Genomic DNA, 19,234 nt, shown 5'->3' on the forward strand with positions numbered 1-19,234 from the left:
TGAATTGTTTAGAAGAGGCTAATTTTTAAGCTGGAATCACTAATGTCAATATATAAAAATTTATACATATATATAAATCTCCATATCATTTAATTGGTAATTCCAATTTGGGATCTATTATAAAGAAATAATGCAGAAGGAAGATCTTTATGTCTAAAGATGTGAATTAAAAGGTTATTTATGACAAAAAACTGGAGTAAACTATGATTCATTCAAATTACTACAAATAAATATAGATTTATAAATAAAATTTATAAAATATTTTAAATACATGGAAAATATTAGTTATAAATTTAAAATTTGCAAATATATGGACTCCATATTTGCAAATTCACCTACTTGCTAAATTAAAAACAAGATGTAAATACATATGGACCATAGTATGACCAAAATAATGTCATATGAGCCTAGAAAAAAACTAGAATGGAATACAATAAAAATATTAACAATGACTGTCTTTGATTTCAATGAATTGTACAAATTTCCACTGTTAGTTTTTAATAACAAAAAAGATCTTTAGTGAAAATAAAATGAAATTAGCTTACATTCCCAGGACACACTGAAGCTGCACAGCAGCTAAAGTTTAATTAACAAGGATATGTAAGTCTAGAATTTAAAATCCAGGCTGGGCATGGTGGCTCATGCCTGTAATCCCAGCACTTTGGGATACTGAGGCAGGCGGATCACTTGAGGTCAGGAGTTTAAGATCAGCCTGGCCAACATGGTAAAACCCTGTCTCTAGTAAAAATACAAAATCAGCTGGGCATGGTGGCGGGCAACTGTAGTCCCAGCTACTCAGGAGGCTGAGGCAGGAGAATCGCTTGAACCCGGGAGGTACAGGTTGCAGTGAGTGGAGATCACACTTCTGCACTCCAGCCTGGGCAACAGAACAAGACTCTGTCTCAAAACAAACAAACAAACAAACAAACAAACAAAACTTAAAATCCATTGTAATTTGTCCAAAAAGTGAAACTTCTGACAATGAATTGTTGGAGACTAACTGCCAAATAGTGTTATCATCATCTCAATAGGTCATTGCACCTATTTTTTTTTTTAACACATTTGCCAGGGAACTAGGTAGAGTGAAGTGAATTTACTGCATATTTGTTTCCTTAGCATTTACTAAGTTATTTAAATACAATCTTTAAGATGCTTTTGGATCAATATTCTCTCCTTAGCTGAATTCTGAGCAAACATAAGATTCACTCATCTCCACTCTAGAATGTCACTTTGGGCAAAATAATAACTAATTCATTTATGTACTACTACACCTCTAGCCATAGTTACATTATGTATAAGCTCATAGAGTCTGCAGTCAAAGTATAATGTATTCACAGGCCACAGATGTAAATGTACCTTTGTTCATTTTTCCCCTTCCAGTAGAAATTGCCCAGAAAATATGCTTCCAATAATTAAAAAATGAAGGGTTGAGGGAGTGTGTGTGCATTCTTTGTTCTTGTGCATTTTTATTGGCTTGGCTTACACAGGGACTCTCTTATTTTGAGTCTAACTGCCTCTTCTCTCTTCCCATACTTTACAAACCACCAGGATGGACTGCAGGTTTCTAAGCTCCTTAGAGCAGGGGCAGTCTTTCTCATGGGGCAAATTTCCATCTGGCACCCAGCACATCATTTATAAAAAGCAGGCATTGGATGTGAGTGACAGGGAATTATTATAATTTTCCACTTCCAGTGATAGTAAGGATCCAAGTAACCTTGTGTCCTGAGCTAAAAGATGGGTGCACTCTGCAGAGCCAGGGACAGAGCCTACTTGCCAAGTGGAAACTGGGAGAGAGATGACAGGCGTGGTTGTGAGGAAAGCGTGGACGGGACGGTGCCTTTGAGGGTGGCTCCATGTGAAGTCAGGGCCACGTGGGATGCTCTGTAGCTGGTGGGAAGGCTGTGCAGAGAAATGGGAGGAGAAGCCTCCCACAAAACCTTCCTGCCACTCCTATGAAAACTTAATGAACTCTACACTTCTCACTAACATCTTGTAGGTGGGTGAAGGGCAAAAACAGGCTCATCATGGGATAGTCAAAACAAGGTTAGTTTACGCATTTGTTAAATTGCATCAAGAGTCATCCAAGAATGATTTCCTAAATACCTGCTCTGTGCCTCAAATGATATTTTATGCTTTGAGGCATATAAAGGAAGCATCACCCACACTTGGGTTCTGCCCTCAAAATCCTTGGTAGTTCTCTAATGCTTGTTGTTGAAGCCTTGACCATTTCCAAATACGGTCAATTCTCATTATTTGTGGATGCCATATTTGCAAATTCACCTACTTGCTAAAATGTAATTACCTCCCCCAAATCAAATTATTTGCAGACATGCATAGAGCAGCAAACATTTCAGTCATTGGATGCGCAGGGTCCCCACTGAGGTGGAACAAGGCACCACTCTGGCTTCTAGTTTCAGCTGTCACACTATCAACAAGCACCCCTCTTACAGTCTGTGTAATGCCACTTCTTTTTGTATTTTTGTGCTTTCTGATGGTGACTCAGATGTCTAAAATGGCCCCAAACTTTGTGCTGAAGTGTTGTCTAGTCGTTCCTGATGGAAAATACGTGTTAGATAAGCTTCATTCTGGCATGAGCTGCAGTGCTTGCTGTTGGCCATGAGTTCAACATTAATGAATCATAATGCATATTAAGTAATGTGTCTTTAAATAGAATCACACATAAAACAAAATTATATATTGATCAGTTGACAAAAATGTTGTGATTGGAGGCTTGCAGGAACCTAACTGAATTGCTCCTAGGAGCAGTGGTTCAGTATTTACAAATTTAGCGCTTGTGGTGACTTAGTAGAACAAAACTTCAGTAAATAATGAGAATGCATTGTACTTATGCCTTCCTCTGCTACTGTTTAACTGAAGGGCAAGGTAGACTAAGATTAACCTTTATTAAAGGCCAATTGTGGGTCAAACACTGTGCTAAGCATTTAAAATACATTAAGTCATTGGTCCCTCAGCTTAGAGGAGTATCTCTTGTCACTTGACTGAAGCCTTTCCGATTGGCATCTTCTCAAATTACCCCTTATACTTACTCTCTATTGTCACAAAATCTCTGAGACTGACAGTAGTGTTCCATTCCATTTCACTTCTCCTCTGATCATTTCTAACTGCCTTGTGAGGTCGGTAGTATCTTCACTTTACAGATGAGAAAACTGATGCTCAGAGAGGTTAAATACATTTCCCAAGGCTGCACAATCCCCATACCCATTGCCTGGGAAATGATTTGAGGAGAGAGAAAATGGAACGGAATACTGCTGTCAGTCTTAGAGATTTTGTGACAATAGAGAGTAAGTATAAAGGGTAATTTGAGAAGATGCCAATCGGAAAGGCCTCAGCCAAGTGACAAGAGATACTCCTCTAAGCTGAGGGACCAAGAAGCTGAGCAGAGCCGCCTCTCCCTATCAGAGACTCCAGATAGATGACAGAGGTGGGCTTCCATCAGTGTGAAGGTTCCCCTTTCCAACACAGCACATAATAAATCTACTCTTAATTATGCATTCATTTACGCAACAAGAATCTATTGAGTGCCTACCATATCCCAAGGACGGTTTAGATATTGGAGATTCAATAGTGAATAAATAGATAAAAAGCACTGGGCTCACGGAGCATATATTCTAGCGAAATAATAGAAAGATTGGATCATGTGGCTTTAGGTGAATACTTTTCTGAATGTATTGGGATACTATTTTTTAAATACCAACAATACTGACATATTTCCATTCTGTCTGATTCAAATAAGAGCTCTGAAATAGCCAAAAAGATAAGTAGCCAAATCATTTATGCTGCCTGCACTATATTGGGTGATCATGTTTTCTAGGGCTTACACTTCCTGTGGCATCCTAGATCTTCTCGAAAGTCCCCTGTTGCGAAACACTAGATGCTGGAGAAACTGAGCGAAAACTGGCCTATTATTATTATGATTATCCCAAGGGAATGAGGCATCCCAAAAAGTGACCTGAAGTCTTTTTAGAACAATAGTTCCGAACTGGGGCTGGACATTAAGTCATCTGGAAAGTTTTAAAAAGTCCTGCTGCCCAGGTCACATCCAAACCAATTAAATCAGAATCTCGGAGTGGAACTCAGGCATCAGCATTCTGTAAAGCTCCCCAGGTGATTCTGATGTACAGCCAAGCTGAAGAACCACTGCTTTAGAAGGTGATAGAGTGCACAGTACATGGAGAGTCAGTAGTCCCAATGTTCTGCCAATTTCACTCAAAATAGCTGGCGCTGGTGGATCTCAAAAGTTATCCAGTTTCTTAAACCTCTTCTCCATACCTTCATTTCTTTACTCATCAACCCACACTGGAAGGTGGACATTATCACCTCTCAGACAGATGCAATGAACCAACCTAAGTGGGCACTTTCTGAGTCTAAATACATCTGTTTATAGTTGAATGTTTTGATTTTTAAATGGTTTTAAAAGAATGAGTTCCTGCTGAGGCTACATGTATAAGCCAAAGAAGAGACACATGAATTGCAGCAAGAACTTTATTATTTCCACCAATAAGACTCTAAAAGCCAAAGATAATACTCAATGTGTACCTAATGGGCACTAATTGTGCTCTTTTTCTGCCAAACTCTGTGATTTTGGTTCACATTCCTCTTTGGAGCCAGTACTTCATTTTTTTCCCCCATGAACCATCCAACAAAAATTACTGAGTATTTCCTATGTATAAAATACTGGTAGAATACCCAGGGAGGAGAGAGTCCAATGATTACTAAATGTGAGTGACATCTGAATCCAAAATTATTCTATATCTAAAAGGTGTTATTAAAAATAATGGGAGTGACAATGAGCTTGAAGATGGAAATATTCTATGCTGTAAAGCAAAGCATGTCCTCTGGCTAGCATCCTGGGTGGTTCCCATTAGACTGCCTGCATTTGGACTCGGAGATCTCTCAAAAGATGGGCAGAACTCCCTGTTCTAGAATCTCTGCAGAGCAAGATAGAAGTTCCCAGGAATTTTCTCTTTAAGAACACTATCCAGTCATTTTGTTTACGCAGGTCTGAACACAGGTTTCAGATCTAACCTGGGAACACATGAGGCAGTATTGTGTTTGGACTGGTCAAAGTAGGACATCAGCAAGCCACTAATATATTAATTCATACTCAGTTCTATAATGCTAATAACAATAAAAATGGAAATGAAACAGGTACCAATGTTTTTCATGTATTGCCTCACTTAACTTCCCCAAACTCTAAGTATAATAACATTGTTATTATACCTGTCTTGCAGGTAAAAAAAATCATGAATGAAGGAGGTAGGGTCACACAAATAGTTAAGTGGCAGAGTGGGGATTTGACTCAGGTGGTCTGACTCCAAAGTTCATCTCCTTAACCACTCTGCTATATTTCCTTGTGTATACCAGCCAATCTTGGCTTCTGAGTGACCTGGCACAAAGAGTTGAAAGTAACTGGTAGGGACAGCCCTGGGGTGAGCATTGCAGACCTGTCAAATCCACAGTCACACCATGGGGTTACAGCTATCTCTCCTACCCCTTGGGCTTGTCCTAAAAAAGGAGATAGGTTTGGGGCTGATATATGGGGTGGATTATGATCCTAAGGCATGTGAAAAACTTCATTCCAATGGAGCATCAAGAAAAACAGGGCTGACCATCTCTCCTGGATGACATGGACTGAGCGAGCTGCCTTTCAGAGGTGGCATGCCAAGTTTTTGCTTATTTGCTCTCTCATGGGGGAATGTCAGGTGGCTCGTAAGTCTGGGGATGGAGTTAGGAGGAGTGGACTGAGCAGGACTCACCATTTATAAGGTTACTGGCCAAGCTCTGTAACTGTAACTAAGAAAGGGTTGGTGGGTGGAGAAAAGAAAATCCCACTTGGTTGAGTTCAGTCAGACAAGAAAAAGGGGTAGCATGCAGTAACAGGCCAGGCCGAACGGGTGAAAAGAAAGAGGCTTCAGATGAGAGGACATGGGGAGGTGGGGAAGGGGCATGGGCTGCTCACTTTGCCACATTGCAACTGGGTCCAGAACAGGCCTGCCCTGCCCTTCCAGTTATTTTCTAGTGAACCAAAGGCCCAGCAGGGCAGAAACAGCCAAGTCAGATCAACTTTTTCGTCCTGCTCTGAGGCTCTGATCTGAGACACAACAGAGCAGAGAGGGACCTCTGGCTCCGAAGCCCTGGACTGTCGAATATCTGGCGGCATCTTGATCTCTGCCCCAGCCTGCCCTTTCCCACTGAGCTGAGCATTTCTACTAAGCAGCCACACTGCGTGGGTCTCTCATCTCCCCTCTCTCACTCAGAGAGCACTGCTACACAAGCCTTTCATTCTCCATCAAACGCTCTATGGCTTCCTGAGGGGGGTCCTTTGGAAGCCAGGGGTGCAGTGTAATTGCTGCATCTGCTATTGAAATTCACTTTTGGATTTCTATTCCCAGAGCAGAAAGTTCTGAAAGCTCCCATGGAGAAGGAGCAGGCTCTGAATCCTGCAGGCTTGGGCTACCCTAAAATATTCTTGAAGCCTCATTTCTGTGTGGTCTCTTTCAAAACCTTCTGAATGTTCCAGGAGATCTATTTCTTGATAAATTTTCTCCCTTGCTTGGGGTCAGGCCAGAAGACAGCAGAACAGATGTCAGATCTAAAGCTTTCCCAATTCAACCACTTGACCACTGGCCCACTAATCTGCGGTGATGTAAATGAAAATGCCTTTGAGCATTTCTCACTCAGAGAAAAAGACAAACCTCTGTAGAAGCTGGAGACTTCCCTTCAAGAAAAACAACATGAAAGAACAGGATGATTGGAGTCAGCTGCCTTTCTGCCTGTAAGAATATGAAAGCCTTCTTTTTTTCTTCTCCCTCAAAAAGTCTAAATGGATTATGCTTAATTGAATTCTCAAACCCCTGCATGAATTTTCCTTCTGCAAGCTGTCACCTAGCTGACAAAAATATGCTTCAATTAAAAAAAATGCAAATTCCTTAGACCACAGCTTAGATGTGGACTAAATATTATTACTCAAACTGGGAAAATTGATGGTGGGACAGTGCTGGGGTCAGAGGTCAAGGTCAACATTCAGGGTTAAACCTCAGGTGAAACTGAATACTTGAGCATGTTGACAGTTATCTTAGTGATTCTTTTCCTCTACCCTACTCAGAGTTACTAGAAAGGCCTGGAAAATGATCAAACAGCACATGCAAACATTATGCTCCCAGAGGTCTTTCTTGGACTAATATTCGTGCCAGCAGCCCTAGCACACTCGCTGATCCTTCAAGAGCCTCTGGATTGCAACTGAAGGGTTGGGCTCCAAGGTTTTTCTATTTTATGAGACAGGGTCTCCTTCTGTCATCCAGGCTGGAGTGCAGTGGCACAATCATAGCTGACTGCAGCCTTGACCTCCTGGGGTGAAAGTGATCCTCACACCTCAGCCTCCCAGGTAGCTAGGACTACAGGCACACCACCAAGCCCAGCTAATATTTTAATTCTTTTTTTGGTAGAGACAGGGTCTCATGCTATGCTGCCAGGGTTGGTCTTGAACTCCTGGTCTCAAAGGATCCTCTGCATCAGCCTCCCAAAGCAATGGGATTACAGGCATGAGCCACGGTGCCCTGCCAGGCTCCAAGATTTCTTATTTCTTTTTTTGGTTTTTTTTTGAGACAGTGTCTCACCGTGTCATCTAGGCTGGAGTGCAGTGGCACCATCATAGCTTCCTGCAGCTTTGATGTCTGTGCTAGAGCGACTCTCTCACTTTAACCTCCTGAGTAGCTGTGACTACAGGTGCTTCCCACCATACCTGGCTAATTAACAATTTATTTTTATTTTTAGTAGAGATGAGATCTCACTATGTTGCCCAGGCTGGTCTTGAACTCCTGAGCTCAAGAGATCCTCCCACCTTGGCCTCCCAAAGTACTGGGATTACAAACAAGAGCCACTGTGCCACTCTAAGACTTTTAATCTGGCCATAGAAGGACTAATGTTAGCTACCTCAGAGACATTCATTCATTTTAAGAAATACCGTCTTTCACTGAATATGACATTTTTTAGAAGGCACACCATATGTACCATAAAAAGCCATCTCAACTCTGACATAAACTTTGTTATCATACAGAATGTTTATTTTATGCTAATGAAAGAGCTCTTTTAGATCTATTTAGACACAAATATATCATATATCCCCCTTGCTCATTCATCAAAAACAAAATACAGGCAAAATAAATTCAGAAAGTCTTCCTAAAACTTTTTCACACCCAAGGGTTTGACTCTTCTGAATCTCTTTTGTTAGAAACCTATTTTTAAATAATTCTGAGTTTATAAAAAAGAAAGATAGCACAGAGAGTCGATGCTGCTTGTCTACGTACCACACTTTGAATTGCAAGGCTATAGTAGAATACCTAAAGTAAGTACCAGAATTGCTATTTACCACCTGTGTGATGTCTGACCTGTAGTGTCCCCTTACCTTCCAGGATTGTTATGAGTAGCAAATGAGGAAAATCCACAGAAGCCCTTAGCAAACTGTCAAGTACTTCACAAATACCTGTTGTCATTATCACTCACTAGGAGGCATGATGCAGATGTATTCCTTGCCCCTAAGGCATTTACAGTCTAGTTAATAATTCTTTACAGTTATTTGGTGCCACACAGTCCACATAGTTTACACAGTGCTTTCATATCTGTTATGTAATTTGACCTTCTCAATAATCCTGTGAAGGTATGAAATTGTACCTCCATTTATTATATACATTCTCCTGAAGTTCTGAGGGAGTTGTTTTTTCACAGTGGCCAAGCCTACTTTGAACCTGTTGGGTTGGCCTTGGCCTAGTCAGTGCTCTTTACTGTGGGAACTTCATACCATATGAATGGGGCTTTGTCAACACAGGGGTCCTAGGTCTGTTTCACCTGAAATGAACCTTTCTTATTTTTCAGACACAAAACTTCTCTGCAACTCTGGCCTGCTTTTGGAACCAGCAGCTCCTCCCTGGATACCCTGGACTGCTCCTCTCCCTGGTAACCCTCTCCTGGTAGGGACACTGATGGGGGTGAGGCTTATTGTTAGCTCCAGCTGTTTCTAATTAACCTTGACCCGCTCTCCTTTGTAAAACAGTAAAGGCAATTCAACACATTAGCTTTTTCAAAAAGGCCAAATCATTTTGCCATTAATCCAACTTGGGATAAAACAGAGATCAACTATTTAACACAATCAATTTTAAGTTAAAAAAAATAAACAAACTTTTTTTTCCCCCCTCATTATCATCCTGGCTTTTTTCTTCTGATCTCATTTTCTCTCAGAGGGCCCGGTGGAGGAGAGGGTCTTGATTGACCTGGAAAAGTGATATATGACAAGCTGGGGGAAGCTTCCCTTGGACGTTTCTAGTCCTCCACCGCTACCCCCACATAAGAGTAAAAGACTCACTGGGAAATCTTTGAAATTGCTTTAAATAAGTGGGCTTATTAATTCATATATACCTAAGTCTCCTTCCATTTCAAAGCTTTCTAATTGTGCCACTCTTACATTTCAAAAAAAGGTTATACTTATATTCCCTGGCTTAAAAATTCTTTTGATGATAATTCAGGGTTCCCCAGCTGCTAAAAACAAGATGTTATTTGCCTAACAATGAAAAACACAGATGAGGTCAGATTGTTTGTGGGGCATGGGTGGCTTGAGGTAAAGGAAGCATCATAATCTCATCCACTGTGGGGAGGAATTTTGAATCAGTGAAGGCTAGCTGGCCTTGGACTCCATCCAAGGGTGTTCTGTCACTGAACTATCCAAGAGAGCCTTATAAGGCAGTTTCTTCTAGAAGTCCAGTGTACAGTGGACCCCGAGGACAGGCTCTAGGGACAGGATGGAAATCATATTTCAGGATGTTAACAAATGCCTGCTCAGCTTAATCATTTTAATCATTCCATATTAAAGCTGTATAGTTTAAGAGATTTAAAAATTATAAAATCCTCCCCCAGATGTGGCCCCCTCCCCCTCAAGTTATTTCTCAGCTCTCCTAAAGAGAGTCTCCTGACTTCTGCCTGAACACAGTATCCTATTCAACAGTTTTTACTAGAAAGTTCTTCCATTGTGTCATCTAAACGTGCCTTGTGGCTATTTAATTCCAGGCCTTTTAGTGCCGTCCTCCTGAAGAACTGATTTAAGAGAGTAATTTGTCAGGCACCTTCGATTTAATAACTAATTCCCAAACGATGAAGACACATTAACTTGTTCTTTACTTTCCTCTGAAAGAATCCTAAGTCCTCTAAGACCCCACTTTCTGTCCTTCAGTTTTTCAAATCTTTCCTAAAATGCAGAGATTGAAACTGGACAAAGTGATAATGAAGAACCAGTGATTCATTCAATATTCTAGAAATTTCTGTGCTCAAGAAGGGCAGCTGAGGTCAGAAAAAAATTTAAAGCATTTCTATTGGACTGGGGCAGGCTCTTAGGGAATGTGACTTTTTCTGTTTCTGATCTGAAAGTGGAGAGAAAGAGTAATAGGGACTTTAGGGGGAAGAGACTCCTGAAAGGAGCAAGTGGTGGTAATTTGGAGGCAGGACTGGCTAATAAGGCAAGTGAGGTGAGGGAAGTTAATGAGCAGTCACTGAATAATGAAAAGCTCCTCAAGGGCTTTTCACTCCCAAGTAGCAAGCAGCTTGCCATGGCAGGCTGGGAACCTGGATTTGACAGCGCTTCTAAGATCTAAGAGGGAAACAGGTCTTGGGAAGGAGTGCAGGCATCTGTTGTTGTGATTACAGAAACAGCTTCCTTATGGGTAGTCTCGTCCCCTTCCAATCCACACTCCCAACAGTAGCCAACAAAGCTTTTCTAAAAGCACAAATCCAGCTCCATCACTCAGCGGCTCCCACTGCTCTGTGACAGTGTCTCAGCTCCTTAAGGGGTCACAGGCCCTCCCCTATCACTGGGCTCTTTCATGCGGCCAGCTGCCTCTTTCTCCGCAGGCAATCCCACCAAACCACATGTGAGTCCTTCTGCTGGCTATGCTCTGGTTATCTCCTTTCTCTTAAAAAATTGTTTTAACTGATAACTGAAAATTGTATATATATGGTATACAACACGATGTTCTGATATATGTAGACATTTTGGAATGGCTAAATCAGGCTATTTAACATATGCATTACCTCACATACTTTTTTTGTGTATGTGGTAACAACATTTAAAGTCTACTATCTTAGAAATTCTTTTTTTTTTTGGCTGGGTCTTGCTCTGTTACCCAGGCTGGAGTGCGGTGGTATGATCATGGCCCACTGCAGATTTGACCTCCTGGGCTCAAGTAATCCTCCCGCCTCAGCCTCCCAAGTATTTGGGACTACAGGTGTGCACCACCACGACCAGCTAATTTTTCGTTTTTTTTATGGAGACGAGGTCTCACTATATTGCCCAGGCTGGCAATTTTCAGGTATATAATATATTGTTATTCATTATAATCACCATGAGGGACAATAGGTCTCTTGAGCTTATGTCTCCTCTCTAACCAAAATTGTGTGTCCTTTGACCAACATCTTGCCAATGCTGTCCCCTCCTCCCAACCCCATGTCGGGTAACTGCTGTTCTATTTTCTGCTTCTATGGGTTTGACTTTTTTTAGATTCCACATATAAGTGAGATCACATAGCATTTATCTTTCTGTGCCTGACTTTTTTCACTTAATATAATGTCTTCCAGGTCCCCTCATGTTGTGGCAAATGACAAAATTTCCTTCTTTTTAAAGGCTGAATTAGTATTCTATTGTGTGTGTGTGTGTGTGTGTGTGTGTGTGTGTATATATATATAGTGTTTTCTTCTCATCTCCCTTCTAACTCTACCACAACCTCTATACTAGCTCTTCTGCAGCCAGTTCCTTCTTATCCCTGTCTCAGTCAGGACATCATTCTTCCACTAAGTGATTCCTGGCTTTTCCTCCACGAACCTGGGTCCCCTCCTCTGGCTGACAGTCCTCATGGTACTACTGTGTTAGTTTAATGATATTACACTGACTTGTACTCCCCCAAGATAAACCAGACAATTAATGACTCCATTTAATTTGAAACCCCTTTGTTTCAACTTTCAATGAAGTTCATAAATTTACTGAAGGATAGTAGTAGAACGTGGGCATTTAAATGATATATTATCAACATAAAAAATGAGTCTAATGAATCTAAAATGAGCATCTCAAAGAATGGAGGTTTAAAACTCATCAAATAAAATGAGTTCCTGAAAAATCAAAATCTATACTGAAGTGTTTTCCATTTACAGAACAGTTTCTATAGCTCTGGACCTAATTCTACTCAGCAAGGGGACGTGGAAGTGTTGGGATTTGGGGGGAAAAGTTACCGTCCAATGTTAGGGTTCAGGATTGTTGATGACAGAAGGGAAGGCAAGTCAATGTCAGATGAATTTCCTGGCCTAGACTTGAGGAAGGCAGAAGATGCCAGGAGGAAAGAGAGCAGACAGGCGGGAGAGGGGCTTTCCTGCATTTCCAAACAGGAAGGTGCTTTCTTAAGAGAATTCCTTTGTTAATCAACAAATAGTTATGATATGCCCAACTATTAGCCAGACACTGTGTTTATTAGGAGTTATAAGATGAAATCCCTCTCTTACAATGCTTACAGTCTAGTGGGGAAGACAGACATTCAAAGAGTCCTTCTGTGGCAGTTGGCGAAGGTCTATACTAGCTAACTTGTTCTCCACTCGGGGCCCGAGGCCCTGCTGTTCCCTTTGCTGAAATCCTCCCAAGTGTTCTTAGCATGGCTCTACTCATCTCACTTAATACTGCTCATTCATCTGGAGTCTCTATCCTATTTCTCTGATGTACACCCTTCACAGCATATACACATTGTGTGAAAATATATTTCCTTGTTTCTGTGTATCTTCTTCAAGGTTACTTACCCTGAGATTAGGAGAGTGCCTAGCCAATTCACAGGTTGATTCATTCATTGATTCATGCATTAGACATGTGTTTAGAGCACATGCTACATACCATGCACTTATCTAGGTCCTTGGGTCTGTCTATATGAGGGAGCAAAATCTCCCTTCCCACCCGGAGCTTAATTTCATGTTGAATAATGACAACAATTAACGTTCATCGAATGCTTTCTATGGATAATATTCATGACATTTAATCTTCATGACAACCCTATGAGACAGATAATGCTTATAATCCCTGTCTTACAAGAGAGCAAGACCTTGGACAGGTCAAATAACTTACTCAAGGCTATAGTTAGTAAGTGGTCAAGATTCACACCAAGGGAGTCTGGCTTGAGAGCTCCTCATCTTAACTTCTCTGCTATACTGCCTCTTATATATGACACACAGTACACGTGGAATAAATATTAGTTGAAACCATGGCTGGATGCATAGTCCTAGAAGAACAGATACATCATTTTGGGGTGGGGGAAAGTCAGAATACTTCACAGAGAAAGTGACAGAGCTGATCCTTGAAGGCTAGGTAAGAGCTCATTTTGCAAAATTTTTTTTCTTTCGTGTCAGACAGGTAATGTGCCAATGTCATAAAAGGTTTGGGGGTGACATACCTCACACATGTGTATGAACGCTCAATCATCATGCTTATGAACTACAAAAGGATCATAGGTAAGAGTTCAAAGGATGGAAAGGAAGTGAAGGAGGGTGCGATTGTGGTCTGTGTGGAGGTGGGAGGTGTTGCAGGCAGAAGGCACAGCATCTACAGAGACATGCAAGCATAGAGACATATGTGCTGAAGTGTGAATAGCAGATATTTACTGTGGCTAGTGCATAAAAGAGGTTAGAGAGAAGAGGTCAAAATAATAGAATGGAGTTATATCATGAAGGGCCTCTTATATCCTGCTAGGTAGTTTGAACTTGGTCCTAAAGGTACTAAGAAGGGAGACCCTTAAGAGTAACATTCTGATTACAGGAGTGAAAATTAATTCTGAGGGAGAAAGGATGGTACCTAACGAGACCAAAGCGGCTGAAATGGGATTGCCAAAGAGCTCAGATTTAAAAGACTGTGAACAACAGGTATAACCAGTAATTGGAATAGAGAAGCATCATGTTCTCTTCCAACTATGAAATTTTATTATATACTTAGTTTCTTTGTATCAACTTCTTTTAATTAAATGGAATCTTCAAATTCCCCCATCTGGTTACCTATGACTTCAGGGACCTCAATACAATCTAATGGCAGTAAATTCATAATGACAGTTCCAAGATTCGAAATTATTTGGTGATTATCTTTCAGACATATTTTCAAGCAGATCGCTTTGCCTTCTACCAGAGAGGTATGGAAAACAAGCAGATCAAGATCTCTTCCCAGGTGGGTAAGTGGTGATCTTACAAAAGGAGGAAGACTGGGGCAAGCTCCAGGGCTCTAGGGCAAGTGCTCTGGGAGGTGAGTTTGTAACTTGTACAGATACTTTCTTAATCAGCAACATCAAATCTGTTTTGTACATCCCTGGTATATAGCACCTAGTACAGTGCCGACTCAAGTTAGCTGCTCAGTAAATGCATGTTAAATGGAACCAAAAGACCAGAAGGCAGATTGAATCACACCATTGTGGCTGAATCCCACAATGCTGCCCCTACCTGGCCCCCACTCAAGTTATACTCAAGCATAACTCAAGTTTCTTCTGAGAATAGAAAGGAACCTAGAGGTCTAGAGGAACCTAGACAACGCATTTCCTATTCTGTGCAAAGCCCCAGTATGAAATGGCACAGAAGTAAATGGCACTCTGTCCAGTTTGCTTCTATGATTGTCAAAACCCATTCAGGTGTCAGAAGAAATATTTAGGGGACGTGATAGGGATCCCTCTATTGTCTCTGCAGTGGAAAGGTTCTGCTCTGGGAAAGGCTTCCCATTCTCTTCTGCTGTCTTTGGCATTCTCCTACAAATTGTCTCTGCCATTTAGACCTCATCTCTCTCAATTTAGGATGAGAAGAAATGGCTAATTTAAGTCAAGGTTTCCAGTTTTAGATGCTGTTTTCTCGAACATTTCCCCAAACATAAAGAAAAGCCACGCTGGAACCCTCAAAGGGTTTGCAGTCTGGAGACGCACTGAGCTGGGTGGACGTGGTAATGAGGTTATGAAACTGGTTCTATACGACGGTCTCAATATTTTATAATCAGACTGTGTGAGTGTTTGGAGATGTAAGTAGCAGATGAGAAAAAGGAATATTAAGTATAAACTAGAAATTGACAACACTTGAACAATCACCAAGCTAACCTTCTGCTCGGATAAAGCAAGTATCTGTCATTTTGGAAAACCTATAGAGAAAGTTCCCCACTGTAATGTTTATAGGAAAATCTCAATATTTGGAATAAATTCTTAAATAATGCACATTTATCTTTTCATTACGTGACTGACAAGTGAGATCCAAAGTAACACATAACTGTTTCTATTGGAAACATATGCAGATTATTCTGGATTGCAATTTTCTAAGTTTAAGGTGATGATACTATAAATATTTAATAGTGAGTTACACAATTTAAGGCTTTCAGTAGTGAACTCGGAAATTGATGACATACAATCTATTAGTTTGTGGACTTCGGGGAAAAGCTCTAAAGAAAGAATTTGGAAATTCTGGAGAAAGTCTGAACTGTGTTAAAGAAGCAATAGCTTCTGTAATCTCAGAACTGCCTCCTCTCCCTTTTCTACCTTAGCTAAGATTAGGAGCTGCCAACATTGAATGTCTGACTTTCCCTTGAAAATACTGCCAATGGAAAATGTTATTTCAGGCATTAGAGTTAAAATTTCTGTGTGTGTGTGTGTGTGTGTTTACAAGTCCAGACTTTATTTTCTTTTTTCTTTTTTTTTTGTCGCCCAGGCTGGAGTGCAGTGGCCGGATCTCAGCTCACTGCAAGCTTCGCCTCCCGGGTTCGGGCCATTCTCCTGTCTCAGCCTCCTGAGTAGCTGGGACTACAGGCGCCCGCCACCTCGCCCGGCTAGTTTTTTGTATTTTTTTTTTTTTTAGTAGAGACGGGGTTTCACCGTGTTAGCCAGGATGGTCTCGATCTCCTGACCTAGTGATCCGCCCGTCTCGGCCTCCCAAAGTGCTGGGATTACAGGCTTGAGCCACCGCGCCCGGCTTCTTTCTTTATTTTTGAGATGGAGTCTCTCTCTGTTGCCCAGGCTGGAGTACTGTGGTATGATCTCGGCTCACTGCAACCTCCGCCTCCCAGATTCAAGCATTCTCCTGCCTCAGCCTCCTGAGTAGCTGGGATTACAGGTGTGCACCACCACACCTGGCTAATTTTTTTTTTTTTTTTTTGATACAGAGTCTGGCTCTGTGCCCAGGCTGGAGTGTAGTGGCCGGATCTCAGCTCACTGCAAGCTCTGCCTCCCGGGTTTACGCCATTCTCCTGCCTCAGCCTCCCGAGCACCTGGGACTACAGGCGCCTGCCACCTTGCCCAGCGAGTATTTTTTTTTTTTTTTTTTTTTTTTTTAGTGGGGAGACGGGGTTTCACCGTGTTAGCCAGGACTGGCTAATTTTTATATGTTTGTTTTTTAGTAGAGATGGGGTTTCGCCATGTTGGTCAGGCTGGTCTCGAACTCCTGACCTCGTGATCTGCCCACCTTGGCCTCCCAAAGTGCTGGGATTACAGGCATCAGTCACCACACCCGGCCTATTTTCTTATTTCATTTACAGCAAGCTCGGACTTGCTTGGAATAAAATAAACAATCAAACAATCTCAAAGACATTTCTGAACAGTGCATCCTGGGGACAAATTATGCAAAACAATACAAATCAAAGAAACAGGAAGGGAAAACAAAATGATCAGAAGGTTGACAACAAAGTGCATCACAAAAACATTCTTCAAAGAGTTTGTATTTTATTTTTGCCCACAAATAATTAGCTAGATTACTGTCTGAGAACCTTTAATTTTTAGAAAGTGGACTATTTTCTTCAATACTAAGAAATCAGGGCTGAGCACGGTGGTTTATGCCTGTAATCCCAGCAGGCCAGGATTACTTGAGCTCAGGAGTTCGAGACCAGCCTTGGCAACATAGTGAAACTCCGTCTCTACAAAAAAATACAAAAATTAACCAGGCGTGGTGGCACAGGCTTGTAGTCCCAGCTACTTGGGAGGCTGAGGCAGGAGGATCGCTTGAGTCCAGGAGGTGGAAGTTGCAGTGGGCCGAGATCATGCCACTGCACTCTACCCTGGGCGACAGAGCAAGATCCTGTCTTAAAAAAAAAAAAAAAAAAAATCTGTCTGGAAGTCCTTACTTTATATTTCATTGTCAAACTGCTTTCCCCCATCTCATGACTTCACCTCTCTCTACATCCCCAAGCCAAGAAAGAAAATGACAAGAAATGGACAGATGTTAGCACGAGTTGGGTGCGCTTTGGGGATGGGGAAGTCTGAGGTCTCGGAAAATCTTTTCTACATATACACCCAGCCTTGTGAGTTCTCACTTTCTTGACGCACGCACGAAACTCTCAAAACCACCAAAAAGGAGAAGGGGGGGCGTCGCCCACCCCTCCTGGCATTCCGCGGCTGCCAACTCTTTCCCTCCCATCTGGCTCCTCGGATGCCCGCGGGGGAATCGAGGTGAATAGCGCCGGGCGAGGCCGCCGCGGACGCCCCGTCGGATGTGCCCTTCGCTGGGCCGAGAGGGTCAGGGTTGGAGAGGGAAGAGCTCGTGCCCACCTTGCTCGCAGGTGCCCTTGCTGACCTGGGTGATGGCCTTCTCCCCGCGGCTCTCGGCCCTCTGGCTGGCGGCGCGCAGCTGGCAGCCGCTTGGGTAGGTGGTGCCATCGCTGCCACACACCGGGTAGCGGCTCTTGCACACGCACACGCCGCTTACCCCCGGGCCGCCGGCTGCTGCCCCGGCTTTACCCTTCCGCCTCTTGCGGCTCTTCACGCACTCCATGCCCGGCGCGCAGTACCCCCTGCCGGCGCCGCCGCCCCCGCACGGCTCGCCCTCGCCGCGTGCGCACATCGGGCAGCAGCCGCACGCGTCGCGGGTCTCGCCCAGCAGGCAGCCCAGCGGGGGCAGGGGCGGGCAGGCGGCCGGCTCGCAGGGGCCGCAGGTGTCCGAAGAGGAGGAAGAGGAGAGGGGCAGGAGCAGGAGCAGCAGCCCGGCAGCGCCGAGGAGTAGGGCATGTAGCGACGGCCGCTCCATGGCGTGGTGCGGTGGCAGCTGCAAAGGCGCAAGTGAGCCGGGTCGGGCCGGCCCGCGCCTTAAACCCGCCGCCCCGCCCGGCCCAGCAGCGGGAACCACACCCCCGGGCGGTGAGAGCGCTGGGGCCCCGCCCGTGCCGCCCTCCCGGGCCCGCGGGGCCTGCGCGCGCGCTCCTGCTGGAGTTGGGGGTGAGCGGTCACCCGGCGTGACCGGCCCATGGGCGCTCGGTCTCACGGCCGCTTCGCAGAGCTCACCCCGCCAGCTCCTGCTTGGTCCCCAGTCCTCTGCCCCGAGCCCTCAGGGATTGCCCCGCAGTGCGAGCGGCTCCTCCACTCTCTGATTTTTCCCCGTTTCCGGTCAATATATTTAAACTTCTTAACAACCACCGCTTCGAGACGATCCAGGGTTTCATCTATTAAACTCTCCGTGGGCCTGAGACACCTGAGTGCTCATTACGCTGTGGTTTGGGAAGCTCTCTTAAGAACAAGCTGTTAAAAAACCCCACCTGTGGATTTTTTGTCCCCGTTGGCCACAGGCCCGCTGTGGTCTTGGGTGTCAGGCACTAAAAGGACAAATCGTTGCCAACCACTTCCCTTTCTGGAACCTCCTAACTGCCTGCACCTCCCTCCCCGCTTCGCCTCCCAGTGGCATTCAACAAAACTGTGCTTTTTTTGTGCTGAGCCGTTTTCAGTGAGTACTGGAATCCGTGAGAGCTGTGCCCTTGTTTTGAGTTCTTGCTGAACTGCTTGCCCTCCAGCAAGCCTCTGGGGAGAACAGAGCGCAGCTGAGAGGAGCAGGGGTCCCCAGCTCCTTCCTCGTTGGGGCTGCCAAGGAGGTACCTAAAGCGCCCCCAGTCTTCACCAGCATTCCCGGAGGTTTTTGATATAAACGATGGACACTCAGTCTTTCTGCGAAGTGCTCTGCAAACTCAACTTGAAAGCCTCTCTTCCCAGGAACATTGGCCTCTCCAATGCAGACATGGAAGTTGCTTTCACTTTTTAACTGAATGTGTAACACTACAGCGTGCAATATTCTGCATGTCACATTGTGGTTCTTTTGTGTTCTTTTTTCTTAGCATAAATCCAGGGATTTACAGGGTTGCTGACTGAAAGCCAGCAGTTCAGTTCATAATCCCATCAGCAATGCAAAGAACTCATTCTCAACAGACTCTTACAAG

General features: G+C 43.5%; 2 protein-coding genes and 1 non-coding gene across 5 annotated transcripts in view; all 3 read right to left on the reverse strand.

Annotated features, from left to right (window-relative positions):
- IGFBP7 (insulin like growth factor binding protein 7) overlaps positions 1 to 18,904 on the reverse strand; it is a 78,730-nt gene extending 59,826 nt beyond the window's left edge. Inside the window, exon 1 of the mRNA XM_050791240.1 lies at positions 17,583 to 18,904. Coding sequence (XP_050647197.1) covers positions 17,583 to 18,057 — 475 coding nt within the window. The 5' untranslated portion in view covers positions 18,058 to 18,904. The remainder of the gene's footprint in view (positions 1 to 17,582) is intronic.
- The window catches only part of SPINK2 (serine peptidase inhibitor Kazal type 2), a 467,655-nt gene that overhangs the window by 268,200 nt on the left and 180,221 nt on the right, over positions 1 to 19,234 (reverse strand). The gene's annotated exons all lie outside the window — the stretch shown is intronic.
- On the reverse strand, positions 13,435 to 13,537 carry LOC126955881 (small nucleolar RNA U13). The gene has a single exon (XR_007726166.1). It is a non-coding gene; the product is annotated as a small nucleolar RNA U13 (small nucleolar RNA).

The sequence above is a fragment of the Macaca thibetana genome, chromosome 5, assembly GCF_024542745.1.
Source record: "Macaca thibetana thibetana isolate TM-01 chromosome 5, ASM2454274v1, whole genome shotgun sequence".
Lineage (NCBI taxonomy): Eukaryota > Metazoa > Chordata > Mammalia > Primates > Cercopithecidae > Macaca > Macaca thibetana.